Raw genomic sequence first — 18335 nt, 5'->3', positions numbered from 1 at the left:
GACGAAACTGCATTTCTTTTCTTTCCTTAGTTCACCCCCAATTTTCATATGAATACTTGGGAAAATGAAACATTGTCCACCTTATCCTCAACGCCACGTCACTTTTGAAAACTTTGAGATTTCGCTCCCTTTTGTTTCCTCAAATGTTCGTTCCTCCCATCTTCTGCAGCTAAAGAGCTCAAATCACTGTCAGATTGCCACTCAATATCCTTTTGGGAATTGTTGGCCTCCAAAACAATCTCCTTTGCCATCTCCTCTCTGAATCCAGCCCCACCTGACTTCCCAAGTCTGCCAAGCAGCTCCCTAGATTCAAGTGCATTTCCAGCATGTTGCCCTCAGGGGAATGGTCACAAGAAATAGCATCTTCTTCTACAACCAATGCCTTCAATTGATCTTTGTACCCAACTTTTCTCCCCCTGCAACAACCCTAGCCTACACCTGGTTATCATTAAAAGATGTCTTGTTCAGGTTGCCACTCACTGCGATTGATCCATCTTTACAAGTGAACCTTGTCATCACCCACTCCCGTGCTTTAAAGTTCCTCTTACCCATTCCTTCAAACTTCCTTGAAAAAAAAACTTTCTGAAAGCTACTACCTTCCTTTTAGTATCCTTGAATACTACCTCTTCTTGAAGTCTCTTCTGTTTGCAAGGCTCTGCTGAGATGCACATAACCTTGTAATCTGTTTTCAGAAAGACGATGATAGATCCAACTTATGATCCATCATTGCATGATACTGCTCCCCTATCTAAAATGCTTCAAGCTAAACAGGCCAATCTCACTCCTATCCTTCTTCCTCATGTGGCAATTTAAGATGTCTTGCGCAGGGAAAGCTCCACTCAAACCAAACACAGTGGCTCATTAAACCTGGATCCACACTTATTTGTTACTCTCTACCACTTGATGTTTGGACACTTTGCACAGTCCTAGAAGTCAAACTGCCACTGGTGAGCACCTAAGCATATGGCCAGGTACACGCCAATCCCCTTTCATTTCTTGACACCAAAGAAAACTCCCTTGTTTGCGTAACTTTTCCTCTGCCCAAGTCTTGTCTTCCCAATCCGCATAAGTGCAATTCACCTTAGAACTATCCACTTATTTCCTGCCAAGTATTATTTCTTCTTCAAACCCTTCGTCTTCCTCTCTGTGAGCATCTCTCCACAAGGTAGCTTCAATGGCTGTTACCAACCATACAGAGAAGCTCATCTGGTCAGAAAGCACTTGGGTCTTCCTTGGGATCTCTTCTGGTTTTACTCCACTCAGGCTAATGGCTGCCAAGTGAATTTGATTGAGAAAATAACCTTGTTTTTTTGAAACCAATATAAAAAGGTACTTCAAAAACAAAAGACATGTTTTCACTTCTATAAGATTGAATAGACTACTATCAACCTTATGACATTGTGGGGCACGTCTACACACACACACACCCAAAATATCTTATATACCTCTTACAAGTGTTAGTTTAAAACTTCTATGGATCATATCAACCCAGATTTAAATGGATTTGGGTCTCAAGTATAAATAAAAACAAAAAAAGAAAGTTGATTTATATCCATTTGATCAGAATCCTTATTTGAATAGTGTATGCTTTATAAAACATACCACAACCAGAGGAAAATACATTTCAGAAACCAGAAATTCAAGAATGCATTTCTGGTTTCTCTTTTAGAATCAAGAAATAAACTACGAGACAAATCACATATTTTCTGTTTTTTGTTTTAAGAATTAATGCCTTTTCAAACCAGGTGTGGGACCTTCATTTTTTACACTCAACAAGATCAATTAAGAGCAAAACGACATAAAAAGGTTAAACTTGTCTTAGGTAAGGACCAAAGTATGGCTTCATGATGTCAACCATATTACCATAGAGAAAAAATAGACTCATATACAGTTGTTAGTGGACAAGAGCCTAGTTCTTTAATCTGGAACAGGTATCTCTCTATCCTAGTGGCTTGTGGAGGAGAAATTAAAATTATAGATGTTTCTGTAAATAATGTAACTAGGTTTCAATTTGGGTAAATTCTTCTTTTCAGTCAAATGTTCAATGAATAGTGATAAAACTAATAATAATACAAGTCAATAAGTTCCAACCAAGAAAGCAATCAGCATATAGGTGAAAAAAAGATAAATAAAAAGTAGTTCTTTTTTATGCTTCATAAAAAAAATAGTTCTGCCTATGAACAATCTTGATTTTCCCAGAAATTTAATTGAATTAATCCATTTTTTTCTCTTTTGTTCAGAAAATAGAGTCTTCATCCAACTATGCAAAAAGTATTCCTTAAAAAAAGAAGTGAACTCATGAGTTTTCTGCCCTTACCTTCGACCTGCAAGAATCTTTGCCATATTCCCATTGTTATTAGTAACAAATACGTCACTCTCATCACAGACAATGTAGTCAATGGCAGCAAGGCGTGACGAGAAGGAAAGAAAAGGTCTCAATTCTTCATTAGCAAGCATCTCCTTCGTGTAAAAGTTTGGAAAGAGGTCTTTAAGGGGCTGCAAAGTCTTTTTTCCACCATATATTTCTCCTGAGGCAACGTAGAGGTATGTATCATTTCTAAAACCAAGTGCCCTCAGCATCAGACCCATTTCCTCAGGGGTAAAAGGACATCTGCCTCGTTTTCCCTCTCCATCAGGGCTCAAAGGCTGTGAATTAAAGGAAACACAATTAATTTTTTTTTCTTTTGAAAAGCAATAACTATTATATTATTTCTTTAGCTGCAGGAAATTGCATTGAAAAATCTGTAATAAGATCAATCTTTTCAGAGTTTGCAAGAGTCAGGAGTTTTTCTTTTCTAATTTTCTTCTGATTCATACAGAGAATTTATAAAAAAAAAGAAGAGAAGATGCAAGTGTCATTTTGCCCTGACAGAAGTGAGCCTCCATTATACCAAAAATTACACAAGGATTTTATCAAGAAATGTGCTTTACAAAATAAATAAATAAAATCTTGACCTACAGGTGTATCCTCAAGAAATGTGACTCATAGAAATAGGAGAAGGATAACATCTCACAGGTAGTGTTGGCCAATGGCTCCTGATTTTAGCAAGCTCGGCTCTTTCCTTGTCACCACCACCATAATAACAACCAGAAAATGCTAGCATATCAGGTTCAAACCTGTTAGGAATGTGAATAGTGAATTTCAAACTAGAAAAGCATTGAAAGTTATGATAAATCAGATAATGGTTACTAGGAGGATGTAATTAGTCCCAAGCAGTCAATGCCATTACAGAAAAGGAAACAAAATCTGCACTTTAATATGAAAAAGAGGAAGAGAAAAGAATTTTACTGTGTAACTTGATCTGTATGGATATGTCAGCACAGTTCTTATGGCTACGTGTATGATACACTCATAAATTTTGAGATTATTTAAATGTACTAATTTCATGTTTGGGTACCAAAAAATACCTGTCTGCTTTATTTTTTTTCTTTTTGAAAAACAAAAAAGCTCCTATTATCTTATACTATTTTACATGTACTAATTCCATGTTAATGAGTACTCTCTACTGTTGTATCAGATATGGATACCAAGTTTGAGTTATTTTTGGAAATCACTTTGGAAACTACTCAATGCTCAGCTGAAATTCTCTACATTGTTTCACCCCCAAACAGATGGTCAGACTGAGGTAGTAAATAGAAGCTTGGGAGATCTTTTATGGTGTCTAGATGGGATCTAGTGCTTCCAATAGCTGAGTTTGCCTATAACAGCTCAGTAAATAGATCCACAAGAAAAAGTCCATTTGAAGTGGTGACTGGTATTCAACCTAAGCGGCCAATTGGCATAGTTACCTTGCCACCAGATACATGTACTAGCATTGAAGTAGAAGCATTTGCTAGGCACATAAGAGAGATACATGATGTTGTTAGGAGAAAAAATGCATTGAGCAATGATTTATACAGGGCTAGAGATGATATTCATCGACAGTTGGCAAATTATCAAGAGGAAGACATGGTTATGGTTCGTATATGACCAGAGCGTCTTCCTAAAGGTGTGTACAAGAAGCTCAACTCAAAGAGTAGCAGTCCTTACAAAATCATCAAGAAGATAAGTTCTAATGCCTATGTTTTAGAGTTTCCAGATGATATGGGAATTAATCCTATCTTCAATGTTGAGGACTTGACTCCTTACCATGGACATGTGGATTCTTTTAAGACTCCTATACCTAAATTGCCAACTATTGCAGCTCCAAATGACATTCCAGAGGATGTTTTAGATGAACAAATAATATCTACTACTACAAGACAGTTTGTAGATGGTATCATTTTATTTTGTGAGGGAGGAAACCAAGTTTCTGTTTCAAATCTGCGGCAAATTATCAAATCCTTTGAATCGGTTTCCACTCTGATGATAAATTGGGGAAAGAGTTGGGTAGCAGGTTTTTGGAAGATGAAAATTTAAGAGGGATAGCCGAGACTCTTGGGTGTGAGATAAAGCAATAGCCCTTAAGTACTTAGGACTACCCTTGGGAGGGAACCCAAGATCAGAGGCCTTTTGGAAACCAATGGTGGAGAGATTCACAAAGAAGCTAGCTATGTGGAAGAGGAACTATCTTTCCATTGGTGGGAGGATAACCTTGATAAGAGCAACCTTAGCAAACCTTCCAGTTTATTTCATGTCCACCTTTAGAGTCCCGGTGAGGGTAGCAAGGGAGTTAGAGAAACTTATGGGGGACTTTCTCTGGGAGCCTGGGATGAAAAGAGAGACAACCTAGTAAAATGGGAACAAGTTTGCAAAACAAAGGAGAAAGGAGGTCTAGGGCTAGAGGGCTTGTTTAAAAGAAACACTTTGTTGCTAGGAAAATGGTTATGGAGGTTTCCTTTGGAAAGAGATGAGCTGTGGTACAAGGTTATTGAAAGCATTCATCGGCTGATAAACAATGGCTAGGATGCAAAGGTAGCTCCAACATCTACATCAACCTCTCCTTGGAAAGAAATTCAAGAGGTATATCCAACTTTATTCACCTTCATTAGATTTGATGAGGGTTGTGGTTCCAGGACTCTGTTTTGGGAAGATCTTTGGCTGGGTGACACTCCTTTCTGTTCCCATTTTCCCAGTCTTTACTCACTTTCTGACTACAAGCAGAGACATGTATCAATTCATTACCTTCTCTCATTCCGGTGTGAGTTGGGACTTTGGTTTCAGGAGAAGTTTAAGGGATAATGCGTGTGAAAGTCTTTTACGCTTGTTAGATGTTCTCAAATCAGTTTTTCTAGTTCAATCTGTAGAGGATACTACAGTATGGACCACCTCTTCTGATGGTTCCTTTTCTTGTGCTTCTTCTTTCAACTCCCTTGTGCATTTTTCAGGGGGGGGGGGGGGGTGTGATGTAGGACCAGGTCAGTTCTAGTCCTTAGAGAATGTTGAATGGTCCTCTTGATCAGAGTTTTATGGCTGTTGATGGCTGTAATGGCTTCTTGAAGGAATAAGAGAGAAAATACCTGGAATCACTCACAGGGTGCCTAGAATCACTCTAGGGCATGGAAATCACTCAACATAGCTAGCATAAGCTGAAGAAAACTCAATAAACTTCATTGCCTTTGTATAAAACATCCATATATATTTATAGACTCTAAACTCATAATAATCCTAGGAGTCAAATTGTTAGACTCATAATAGTCTTAGGAGTCAAACAATTAGACTTAATAATCCTAGTAGGACTCAAACTAAGCTGTCATATCCTATTTCAATTCAAAGAAGACTCAATAACTCTAATCCTCCGTATGCAATGACTCTGAAATTTTAAACATAAACTATAACTAGACAATTAAAACCCTATCATTGGACCCCACAGAAAATTGCAAAATGACAAAAATACCCCTACTGTCCAAAAATACATAAAATATCATAAAATTCCAATTTTGACTCTTCAACTCCTTCATCATTCTCCCCTGGTTCAAAAAAACTCATCCTCGAGTTTTGAAGAACTTGAGGATGAATAGTTAATATGCCCCAATTACAAAGGGAGTAGTACTTCCCACAACTACATGCTTGGACGGTAGAGTAGAGAATGTTGAATGGTCTTCTTGATCAGAGTTTTATGGCTGTCGATGGCTGTAATGGATTCTTGAAGGAATAAGAGAGAAAATAGGGAGAGAAAGAAGAGAGAAAAATACCTGGAATCACTCATAGGGTGCCTAGAATCACTCTAGGGCATGGAAATCACTCACCATAGCTAGCATAAGCCGAAGAAAATTCAATATAATTCATTGCCTTCGTGTAAAACGTCCATACATATTTATAGACTCTAAACTCATAATAATCCTAGGAGTCAAACTGTTAGACTCATAATAGTCTTAGGAGTCAAACTGTTAAAGACTCAATAATCCTGGTAGGACTCAAACTAAGTTGTCATATCCTATTTCAATTTAAAGAAGACTCAATAACTCTAATCCTACTTATGCAATGACTTGAAGTTTTAAACATAAACAAACTATAACTAGACAATCAAACCCTATTATTGAACCCTACAGAAAAAAATTATAAATGGCAAAAATACCCTTGGTGTTCAATTCAGTCCAAATCCCAAGTACCACCACTATGTCATATCAGGACCTGTTGTAAGGCCTTCTTCTTTCTAGAATGCAGCCATGTTTGGGAGTGCTTAAAAATATGTGCTTATTTGGGCCAGGACCACACCATTAAGCATTATTGGTGTTTGGGAAATAAGTCTGGAATAAGTGTTTATTTTAAAAATAAGGTCTTATTTTTTAAGCCCAAATTTCCAGCTTTTTTAAGTGCTTAAACAATAAGCACTTTTTTGATTTTTTTCTGCCAAAACTGTCCCCGTTTAATTTTTACAATTCCACTTATGTCCTTGGAATGTAAAAATAGGGTTGCTTTGAAGATTTGACCAAGTGAATCTATGGTGGAGGAGAGGCAAAACCTTGATCTCAAAGGAGTTTATAAAATTATTGAATTTTCTCATGCTTGTGGTTATCCATCTTCCACATAGTAATTATACCTCCTGATGCCCCCCACGAAGGGGCCACCACCCAATCAATGTCTCTAGCCTTCCATAAACTTCTAGCCCACCTATTATCAAACACAGCTAGCTTGGATTCCTGAATTAAAACTACTGTTGGCTTTTCTTTCCTCAACACCTCTTAATTACCACTCCCTTGAGTTTCCCAGCCCTCTTGCATTCCAGCTTACTGTCTTCATTTGCTCCAATTAACCTTCCCCCTTTTTCTTCCCATCCTACCTTCCTCCTCTTCTTTGCTCCCCTCTTCTACTAAATTCTTTATCACCTTCGATATCTAATCTCAACCTCTCTGCCTCACTTAACTTCCTTTTCTTTGACTTACCCCCATCTTCAAGTTTTCTAACAAAGATTTTCAGCTCATTCGGATCCTTAAATTTACACCCTAACTTCCCAACAAAATTTGCTATTGAGTATTCCTCTTCCTCACTACACCTTTTCTTCCTCCCGACTTCTAGGGTCAGCAGTACTAATTCCTAACTGTGTCACCTCTTTCTCAGACCCTACCCTTCCTAATAACACTCCCTCATTTTCCAATTCCTGATTTTTTAGAGTCTCAAACATATTTTTTATTTACTCCCAAATCCTTTCTCCTTTGTCCTTCTCCTCTTCTTCCTCACTACTTCCTCTAATCTGCAACTTCGGTTCCATGTCTACCCCCCTTCCTTTATCTAAATCATGGGCACTTGGGACAACGGGATGAATAGAAGCTGGAGAACCTGCTTCAGGCACAACAAGAGGGTCAGTACCAAAAACTAAAAGGACAACAGTACCTGGGGACAACTGGGGTTGAAAAGGATTAACCAATGGTTCAAGGTCTGTTGAGTTTTCCTGCTCCATTGTATGAACAAGATCTGGACCCTGGATTGTCTTTGAAGTTACCATGTCATTAATGAAGTCTTGAACTCTTCCTGACCTCTTTTGTTTACCCCCACTCCAAGTGCTTTTGCTCGGCCTTTGGAAATCGTTGTCTATCTCCTTACTGATCCCATGATCTTCTAATGGTGTAGGAACAGTAGCTCTCTTCCCCTGGGTTTCAGTTTCAAACTCCATAACTGTCCTAGGCACGATTGTATCACTGCTGTTTGCTTCCATTATGTCCAAAGAGGACTTCAGTATTTAGGTTATCACTATCATCTCCTTCTTTAGTCTCCTCCCCTTCTATAGTTCCAACTTTAGATCCTTCACCTCACCAAGAATCTTCACTCTCAGAATCTGCATAGCTTACCCAGTCTGCATCACCTTCATCTGAGTTAACCGATTTTGCCTTTGTGTATCTAGGATTCGGGCAATCCTCCTGCAATGGACGAGGGGCTTGTCTAGGTTGCCACTGCTAAGAGGCCGAAGCCTATAATAACCGAATTCTCACAGGTCGAACAACATTCACTCGTCCTAGAAGGAGATAGACCCAGTTTATTGTCTTGAGTTGCCAGATTGGCTGCCACCTGCCGATGACTTGCTTGGCACTTGGTTCTTTAAATGTTGGCCTTCTTTGCAAGCAACCACCTGTGCAAAGGTCTTTAGAAGGGGCCTGCACTCAGCCAGCTGCATGTGAGGAACTCCATTTTTAGGAACCTGCGGCAAGGCTTTTTGTCCTCCAAGGTTACTCAATTCCTTACTGATGCTTCCTGCTCTTCCCTGCTGCAAGACCTCTCGCAACCTGCCACGTGGTCTGTTTTCTTTCTTATCAGAATAGTCTTCCCCGCTGGCCAGCCCTTCCTTCCATCAACGGGCTTCAATGGAAGAGGTTAACCACACCTTGAAGGCCATCTCTTCTGTATATACCTCTACCATTCTCGGTATCAACTCTGGTTTAGCACCACTCAACTTCAAATTCACTGCTCTGAAGATCTGAAGCGTCAAAAGAGATCAGTTCTCCTCCGCAAAGTTTTGAAATCTTACTGAATATCTCCTCCGACCAAAGATGGAATTGCAATCCCAAGACTTTCAGATCAAAAATAGGTGTAGATTCCAGGAATTTTTCATTGCTTGAGAAGGCCCAGTGCTGGATCGTGATTTGGCCTAGCTTTGTCTCCACTATAGTAGCCACAAACTCTGAAGGCCACTGTGGAGACATCAGCAACACCTTATTAGTTTCGAAAGGAACAAGCTCCAACTCTACTGTAAGCTTTAACACCCCCTTGATATCCTTCGCTGGCCAGTTCCAATCTTTTATCTCTTGATTTGCCAAAATCACCAATTTATCTTGCCAAGATTCTTTATAACCAACGAACCAGGCTTTCAGCTGCACAGCTTCAAAGGTAAACTGCGAGACTTCTCCACTTTCCTCTATGGACTTTGAGTATTCAGAAGGTTCTGCACATCTTGGTTCAGCTAACTTTGCTCTCTGAAATGTCTCCTTCTTGGTCAACATTGATACTCGTGAATACTCCTATAACGCCTCTGCTAGTGACAACCACCCAGAAGCATTCCTTCCTTCTGGAAAGCAAGTTAGCTGTCTAAGTCCTTCACCATAATACTCGTAAACCCCAATGAATCATCCATTTCTGTTTTCTCTCCTAACTGCAAAATATCTCCTACCTTCTTCAACATGGCTAAGTTTCCAATCCTTCCTTGACTCTAGCTCTTTGGCTCCTTCCAGCACTGTTTGGAACCAAGAAACAGCTCTTCCTGCTAGAATCAGGGAGGCTTTCCTTAACTCTACGATCTTCAAGGCTGCAACTTTCCTTGTCCAAACTTCTTCTAGAATAAAAGTTTTAACCTCAATCTTCAGAATCTTCCTCCAACTCCTTTATGGTAAGAACTCTCCCATCTTCAAAACCTTCTTCCAATAGGTATGGGAATTTAGATTCATTTCTTTAGGTCTGAGAAATCTTGATGAAAATTTTGGAGGTTTTTCTCAAAATATTCCCTAGCATTATCTGATCTAAACACTTTCACTTGTACCCCAAACTGCGTCAACACCATATGATGGAATTGTAGTACCAAAGAAGGTACCTCATAACGGGATGTCATCAAATATATCCAAGAGTATCAAGAACAATCATCCACAAACAAAAGAAAATACTGATAGCCACCCATGAAGAAATATGATATGGTCTCCACACATCAGTATGAACAATATCAAAAGTGGAAGAACCTTTTTTATTGCTTGCTTTAAAAGAATGTCTACAATGTTTTCCAAGTTAACAACCCTTACACTCTAAAATGGACAATCTGGCATACTCAAACAACTTTGGAAACAAAAAAACACAAAGAAGCAAAAGAAAAATGCCCTAACCGATTATGCCAAAGTATAATCTGACCCATTGACTCTGACTCATTATTCCTACTAACATGATGACTTTGATGATTGGGAAGCACATCAAGAGGATAGATTCCATTCACCTCACGATCACTCCCAATTGTCCTCTTTGATTCCAGATCCTACAAAACACAATGACCAAGAGAGAAAATCACTAAACAATTCAAATTCTTTGTCAAAAGTGCTCAATCTAGGGACATGAAGTACGGAAGGCAGGGTAATGGTATTGATTATCTTGATAAACCCTTTCCCAGCAATGGGAACATGTGATCCAATAGCTATGGAAACTTTATCTCTATTAGAGAAGAGGTGATATGAAGAGAAGATGGTGGAAATATTGGTCACATGTTCTGAAGCCCCTGAGTCTATAATATAGCGAGGTCCCCCCTTACCTATAGTGGATGCATAATTTGCAGTGGCATGTGAACTACCTATATATGCAAACGAAGTAGAATGACTACCTTCTAATCCATCTGATGATGAACTGGAATTGGTTGTCTCTTTGACTCAAAAATTGTCCATATCTCTCCAATTTGGCCCTAACTGTAACTGCTGCAACAGACTCTAGAGAAGTTGTAGTAGGTGGTCCTGATGAATCACCATCCACTACCATATTAACATTTCCCTTCTTGTTTCTGAGCCGGTTCGGTATAAGGTGTTGGTAAAGCTTCCAGCAGGTATATCTAATATGCTTAGGTTTCTTATAGTAGTCATAGATCAAGTCCTTGTCCTCCTTCCTAGGTTCATTGCCACCCTTATCCCCACTCGGCTTAGGCTTCACTGTGCAAACCATAACCAACTGCTCAAGGCCTGGGCTTCTCATCCTCACATTCCTCCTACTTTCCTCTCCAAACACAAAGGCATATGCTTGAGTGAGAGTTACACTGTCTCGAGAAAGAATATGCTGTCATGCAATGTCATATTCAGGGTTGAGTCCTGCTAGAAACTCAAATACTCTAATTCTTCTCTACCAACTTTTGATAAGTGGCTGCATCTTTTCTTCTCTCCCAAACCACAGTCTCCAAGCGATCTATCTCTTGCCATAAGGTTTTGAGGAATGGAAAATAAATTGCAACAGGCTTATCTCCCTGCCTAGTAGCAATCACCTGATTTCTCAACTGGTAGGCTCTAGCAACATTCTTACTCTGTGAATAAGTTTTTGCTACTCCATCCCAAATCTCCTTAGCTGTGTTAGACCATAGAAAGTTCTTACTTATATGGGGTAACATAGAATTGCACAGCCAGGTCATCACCATGTAGTTCTCCTGTACCCATCAGGTATAGTTAGTCTCAGGTTTCTTCTCTCCACTGGTGACACACCCCAATTTCCACCAACTCCGATGGCCATCTTTGCTGATTGTGACCATTCCAAGTAGTTTGTACCATCCAACTTGAATGTAGTGATGGTCCCTGCCACGAAAAGGTCACTAGCACCTCATCCACCTAGTCCCATTTTACCTGTAGATTTGTATTCAACTCCATAACTCCCAGAATAGATTAGGAAATCAATTGGAGATGAAAAGAAAAAATTTTTATCCCCTTTAGAAGCCTCAAACACGTCCCCGGTACCCTAGAAGCCCTTTCCACCAAGATTTTCTTCTCCGTGGGAGCAGGTAAAAGGAAGAGAAGAGGTTGTCGCACCCTCCAAAGACCTCCAAAAAACCTAAGACTTAAACTACCCTCATCAGAAAACACCTAGAAATCCAAAAAACCTGGAGCACCACTTCCTAGGTCAAAATTGAAGAGTCCTATTGTAATCAGGATTTTTCCCCTTTCTCCAATTCTTCCTGATTTTGGTGATAAACCCTAGACTTGCTACAAGGGATTGTAGATCCACCAAAAAATCCAAAAACTGGGTTTTCTTTAAGTCCTTGATCAGCTCTTTAACTCATCATGCAATTGGCTGATCTAGGGCTGCATGATGGAACAACTCAAAAAATCCCTAAAGTTGCTCTGATGCCAACTAGAAAGTGCAAAAGATCTGATCTGATTTGAAATCTGTGATAGAAAGAAGAAAAATAAAAGATTGTAAGAGAGGTTGAAGAAAATGGAGAGACGCCGAAAAAATCAGATCTGGCCACCCCTTTCATTATCTTATATAGTCATAAATAAAATTGAATACAATGACAAGTATACCCTTAGTAAGTTGGCTACTACTAAAAACATAAGTGAACACTCTTAACAAAACATAAACTAATGGGCCTTGGGCCCAATAACTCTCTAACTAAACTTTATAAATAAAACAAATGTTTTTTTTTACAAGAAACTTTATTAATGATGTGAAACTATGTGAACCATCACTACATTGGAGAAAAGTTAAAAATTAGCCCAAAATATAGATTCCCTATTCACCCCTTGCTTGGCTAACCCATCAGTAACTGAGTTAGTAGTCCTTTTCACCCAGTTGTATTGTATTACCATATCCCTACTCAGCCATTTGAATTTTTTCCTCTCATTGTTATACCTCCACAAACCACTATCTTCTTCTTTTAGCCATCTAATCACCACCTCTGAGTCACCTTCAAGGACCAAACATCTGATGTTCAAATATTTCGCTCTTTGGATACCTTCCAGGGCTCTAAGAATCTCAGCCCTAAGAGAGTCTCCTTCTCCGATTGGGCCTGAGAACATGGCAATAATAACCCCATCCTCATTCCTTAACATGTTAGATAGTGTATGCCCTTAGCTCCAATAAGCATGATGTACATTATGACATTTATTGTAAATGAATAAAGTACAGATTTGATTCATGTTATTGTGGTATGTTTCTGTGTAATACCCTTAGATTTGACACATATGAGACTCATGTTAGTTTAGAATCTTCACAGCCGTTGGATAGATCTGGGGAGATTTATCCTGCCAAGGCTGACACTGATGTGCCGCCAAGTTGGTTGGGGTGGCTTGTCTCAGCCCCAGGGTGAGACCTGAGGTACATGCAGTGTGGGTTTTCTTGAAACCCTGAACCGGACCAAAATTCCAGTATTGCCTTGGACCTTGGAGATAGATGGGCAAAACTAGAATGTTACACCTGACCCCTAGACTTGATTACGATACTGCACTAGGTGTTGGATTGGTTTCAGATTTGGTCCGGTTTGGTTACAAGAACGAACCTTGAAAATGTAGTTTTCTAAATTGGGAATAGGATTCCCGGATGGGAGTAAAGAAATTTTTGAAATTTCGCCCTACCTTCCTGCAGGGTTCGGCCATCCATATGATGGATCTCCCATCCCTCAGTGGTATCAAAGCCAAGTTTTAAGTCTTGAACCAAATTAGAACAGATCTGAATTTGCGCAAATCAGGTAGAATGGATCTGCGCAAATGGGCAGAAGGCGTTCTACCCGATTTGCGCAGTTGGCGTTTTTTTCTGGAAATTGGTTTCCAGATTTTGGGCAGATGATCTGGAAAATAATTCTTTATTGTTCTGCATATTTATAGAATTATTATGTGAATGTTTCTTGAATTTTTGGGCTGCACATGTGATAGAGATCGAATCTTTTTGGTGCCAAGATTGGTGCACCCTGCGATTTCTTTTCTATTCAATTTTGGTCTGTAAATAATTTTTTTAGACAAATTGTATAGGAATTCGATGTGAAGTAATAATAGAAAAATTAGGTTTTTCTATTTTATTTCCATCTGAAGATTGCTGAAGTGCGCAACAGAGGAGAAGAAGATTTCGCAAAAAGGAGTTTTGCGATCTGCGATTTTGCAAATATCAATTCTGCAATCTGCGATTAACTGTTCTTTGTAGGTTTGCAGGATATCCAAGAAAATCACAGTGCAGCCTTCTGATTTCAGTTTCTTGATAATTTGATTATCTTGAATTAATTTATTTTTCAGATCATTATTCTTGAATTAAATCTTGAATTGGACACCAAAACTTGGGCCGATTTACACCAGAATTGGTCCAAACTGGTTGGACCGAATTGTTGGTTCGATGGGGTTGGTTTTTCTAACCCTAATTCGATTTAGGCCAGAGGGTTGATGGCCCACTTCAAGTTTTAATTCGACCCACCTCTGTAAAATCCTAACTTTAAAGTGATAAAACTGAATCAACCCTGATATAGCTACATGGGCCGAACTGCTTTTTGCAGTACATCCCATGTACCTAGATAATGTTATATGATAACATTATGGGCTCTGTTGGGATGATATTGATTTAATCTAATTAATTAAGGGTTTTACAGATATTTTAATTGATTGGATCAATTTGTTTTATGCATGTGATGTATGGATGTATGATGTGCTACGTACATGGGCCATAAGTACTTGGCCCATGATTATTTCGATAGTGGCTCTTTCGCACACCATGGCTGAATGCACATCATTGCCATGGCCCATAAGATCATTGGATGATCTCCCCGTTTGGTGGGCCCCACATCAGCTTCCTCGAAACCCTAGCCGCTTAGGGTCCATTTAAATCTGGCTTTGAGAAAACTAGTGGGAGCCACTCTGGTTTGACCTAAATAAAACTAGGGCGTAATATTTTGTTCCCTCCACTGAAATATAAGTGCACGTGATAAGGAGATTCATATGATGAATTCTCTAAAGGCCTTCCATCATTAGCATGAAGATAGGGTCCTTCAGTAATGAGGAGATGCACCATAAAATTGGGTTATCCATTTGTTGTTGGATCTGTTGAATTGTTTCATAAAATGATAGGGGCGTCATAAACCGATGTGGAAGGGGCCTATCCTAAAATGGAAGACTCTCTCACGGTATCTTGGCGTTCACGAATATGATGGGTAAGCACTTACTGGACAGAAAGGTTTAATCTAAAATGGCAATGAACCTTGTCTGACAGAGGACAAAGGGAAAGCTCATGAGATGAGTGGATGTGATCCTTCACAGAAGGTGGTGGGGTTATGCAGCTGAAACAGTTGGCTCCATGCACTGTATGTGATTTCCCAAATTTCCAGAGACAATTCGTAGTCTTCGTCACTGAGATAGGAGGGAAATCTCAGAGATGAATATATGGTTATGGACTAATATTTGCTTTGCCTTTTATCAAAAATGGCAAACGGACAATTCGCCAAACTGTTGGACGATAATAAGTTTAAGGGCCCAAATTACGTTGAATGGTTTCGTAACCTTATGTTGGTTCTGACGTCCGAGAAATTGGACAAAGTTGCTAAGAACCCTACTCCGGATCATCCGGGTGATAGGACTTCTAAGGCCCACAGGAGTGAATATCAAGAATGGGAAGAGAAAAACTCTCTTGCTCGGTGCTACATCATAGCCTCCTTAGACAATCAGATACAGCGACAATTCGATCAAATTGAAGTGTCCAAGGATATCTTGGATAGTCCAAGGACAATGTATGAAGAGCAAAATCATTTTACTCGTCAAAAGGTCCTAAAGCAGTTTATGACCACACAAATGTCCAAAAACCAGCTAGTTCATGACCATTGTCTTAAGATGATGGGATACATCAATGAATTGGAGGCTCTTGGATCTGGGCTAGATCATGTCACCAAAGTTGATGCCATCCTGAACTCTTTGTCTCATTCCTTCAATCAATTCATAATGAATTATAATATGAACAAGCTAAATGTTAGCCTTCAGGAACTCAGCAATATGTTGCGGAGGGCCGAAGAACTAATAAAGAAGGATGAGCCCATAGCCATGCTTGTTGAAGGTGGCAAATCGGGCAAGAAGAAGAGGAAGGCAAAGAAGAAACCTCAGAAGAAAATTAGCAAACCTAAAAGGCAGAAGAAGGACAAGGCATCAGATGCCTGTCACTTCTGCAAACAGACCGGCCATTGGAAGAGGAATTGTCATCAGTACCTGGAGACCAAGAAACAAGGTAATTTTGAATCCTTTGTCATAGATACCAATATGTTGGTCACTTCTGCTTCTTAGTGTATTGACTCCGGGGCTTCTACTCATGCATGTAATACTTGCAGGGGTTCAGGACAAGTAGAAGACTGAGTGACGGAGAAGTGATTCTTTACTTTGGGACTTCTGCAAGTGTTGCAGTTACAACCATAGGAACTGTGGAATTGTATTTCAGAGAAGGAATAATTACATTAAAAGATTGTCTTTATGTACCCAATTTGAGAAGAAATTCGATTTCTATTTCAAAACTGTGTGCGGATGGTTATTCTGTTCTTTTTAGTAATGTGATTACTATTAAAAGAAATAACAAATTCCTCGCATATGGAGAACTTGAAAATGGTCTTTATGTTCTCCATCCCTCTCTGGAAACAAATATAACCGAAACTACATCGAATAATCCCACGTGCCTGTGGCATTACCGACTTGGCCACATTAACATATATCGTATCACAAGGTTGGTAAAGGATGGTCCTTTGGATTTTCTAACTGTAGAAGATCTCCCAACCTGTAAACCTTGCTTTCAGGGTAAGATGACAAAACGGCCATTTAACGGTAAACCTGAAAGATCAACAGGCACACTTGACTTTATACATACGAATGTATGTGGTCCCATGAATGTTGGGACACATAACCAGCACGTTTATTTCATAACATCTACCGATGATCACTCTCGGTATGGTTATGTGTACCTAATGAGGCAAAAGTCTGAATCCTTTGAAAAGTTCAAAGAGTTCAGGCAAGAGGTCGAGAAATAGTTGGGGAGACACATTAAGGCCCTTCGATTAGATCGAGGAGGCGAATATCTCTCCGACGAATTCAGAGACTACTTAAAGGAAAATGGGATAGTATCACAACTAGCTCCTCCTGCTACACCACAGTTAAATGGTGTATCGGAAAGGAGGAACCGGACTTTATTGGATATGGTCCGATCGCTTCTCGTACACTCAGAATTACTTACATCCTTTTGGGGTTACGCATTAGAGACTGCGATATACGTGCTGAACCGGGTTCCAACTAAATCCGTTCCGAAGACTCCCTATGAGCTTTGGACTGGTAAGAAACCAAGTGTAAGACACTTGAAGATTTGGGGTTGTCTGGCACATGTTAAAAGAACAAGTGCTGACAAATTGGAATCTAAGACCAGTCGTTGTCTATTTGTAGGTTACCCCCAAAGACTCTGTAAGGTATTTATTCTATGACCCAGGAAAACATAAGGTGTTTTGTAGTCGAAATGCCCATTTCTTGGAGGAAGATTACATCCTGAACAATCATCGTCAGGAAGTTGTTCTTGATGAGGAGAGCTCAGGGGTAGTGGGAGATGTCCCACAAGTTCCAATTAGTAACCAACCTAGGAGATCTACCCGAGCATCCAAGCCTCCAGTTCGTTACGGCTATGACCAAGAAAGTTACTTGGTGGAAGCCACGACCAGTGAGGAGGATCCCGTGACATATACGAAAGCTATGTTAGACATACATTCCTTAAAGTGGGTAGATGCCATGAGAGTTGAGATGTATTCAATGGAGACCAATGGAGTCTAGACTCTAGTAGATCCACCCCCTGGGGTAAAAGCAATTGGTTGCAAATGGATCTATAAGAGGAAGAAGGGCCCCGATGGTAAGGTTGACACATACAAGGCTCGTCTTGTGGCGAAAGGGTACACTCAAAAAGAGGGAATCGATTATGATGAAACATTTTCGCCTGTGGCCATGCTTAAATCCATTAGGATCCTACTAGCTGTAGCAGCATTACCATGACTACGAGATTTGGCAAATGGATGTCAAAACCACGTTCCTGAATGGAGATCTTACTGAAGATATCTATATGCAGCAACCGCAAGGTTTTATAGTTGCAGGTCAGGAAAACATGGTATGTAAACTTAATTGATCCATATATGGACTTAAGCAAACTTCTAGGAGTTGGAACATCTGGTTTGACTCTACTGTCAAACAGTTTGACTTTGAGCAGAATCTGGATGAGCCCTGTGTTTATAGGAAGACCAGTGGAGATAAGGTTACGTTCTTGGTTCTATATGTAGATGACATTCTTCTCATTGGAAATGATGTAGGAATGTTAATTACGTTGAAAGTATGGCTTTCGCAGCAATTCTCCATGAAAGATCTTGGAAGAGCCTCTTATATCTTGAGACTTATAGAGATAGATCGAAGTGGATAATAGGATTATCCCAATCTACTTACATTGACAAGATAGTCAAGAGATACAATACGGAGAACTCCAAGAAAGGAAATGATCCTTT

General features: G+C 39.6%; 1 protein-coding gene across 2 annotated transcripts in view; it reads right to left on the bottom strand.

The window, feature by feature from the left end:
- The window catches only part of LOC104598493 (O-fucosyltransferase 29-like), a 62114-nt gene that overhangs the window by 2151 nt on the left and 41628 nt on the right, over nucleotides 1-18335 (bottom strand). For both annotated transcript variants that reach the window (XM_088889666.1, XM_088889665.1), the window contains exons 8-9: nucleotides 3015-3117; nucleotides 2318-2646 (exon numbers count right to left, since the gene is read on the bottom strand). In XM_088889666.1, coding sequence (XP_088745792.1) covers nucleotides 2318-2646; nucleotides 3015-3117 — 432 coding nt within the window. The remainder of the gene's footprint in view (nucleotides 1-2317; nucleotides 2647-3014; nucleotides 3118-18335) is intronic.

The sequence above is a fragment of the Nelumbo nucifera genome, chromosome 6 (assembly GCF_055504915.1).
Source record: "Nelumbo nucifera cultivar China Antique chromosome 6, China Antique-T2T, whole genome shotgun sequence".
NCBI lineage: Eukaryota > Viridiplantae > Streptophyta > Magnoliopsida > Proteales > Nelumbonaceae > Nelumbo > Nelumbo nucifera.
The sequence above is the reverse complement of the archived record's forward strand: the minus strand, read 5'-3'. Positions and strand labels throughout refer to the sequence as shown.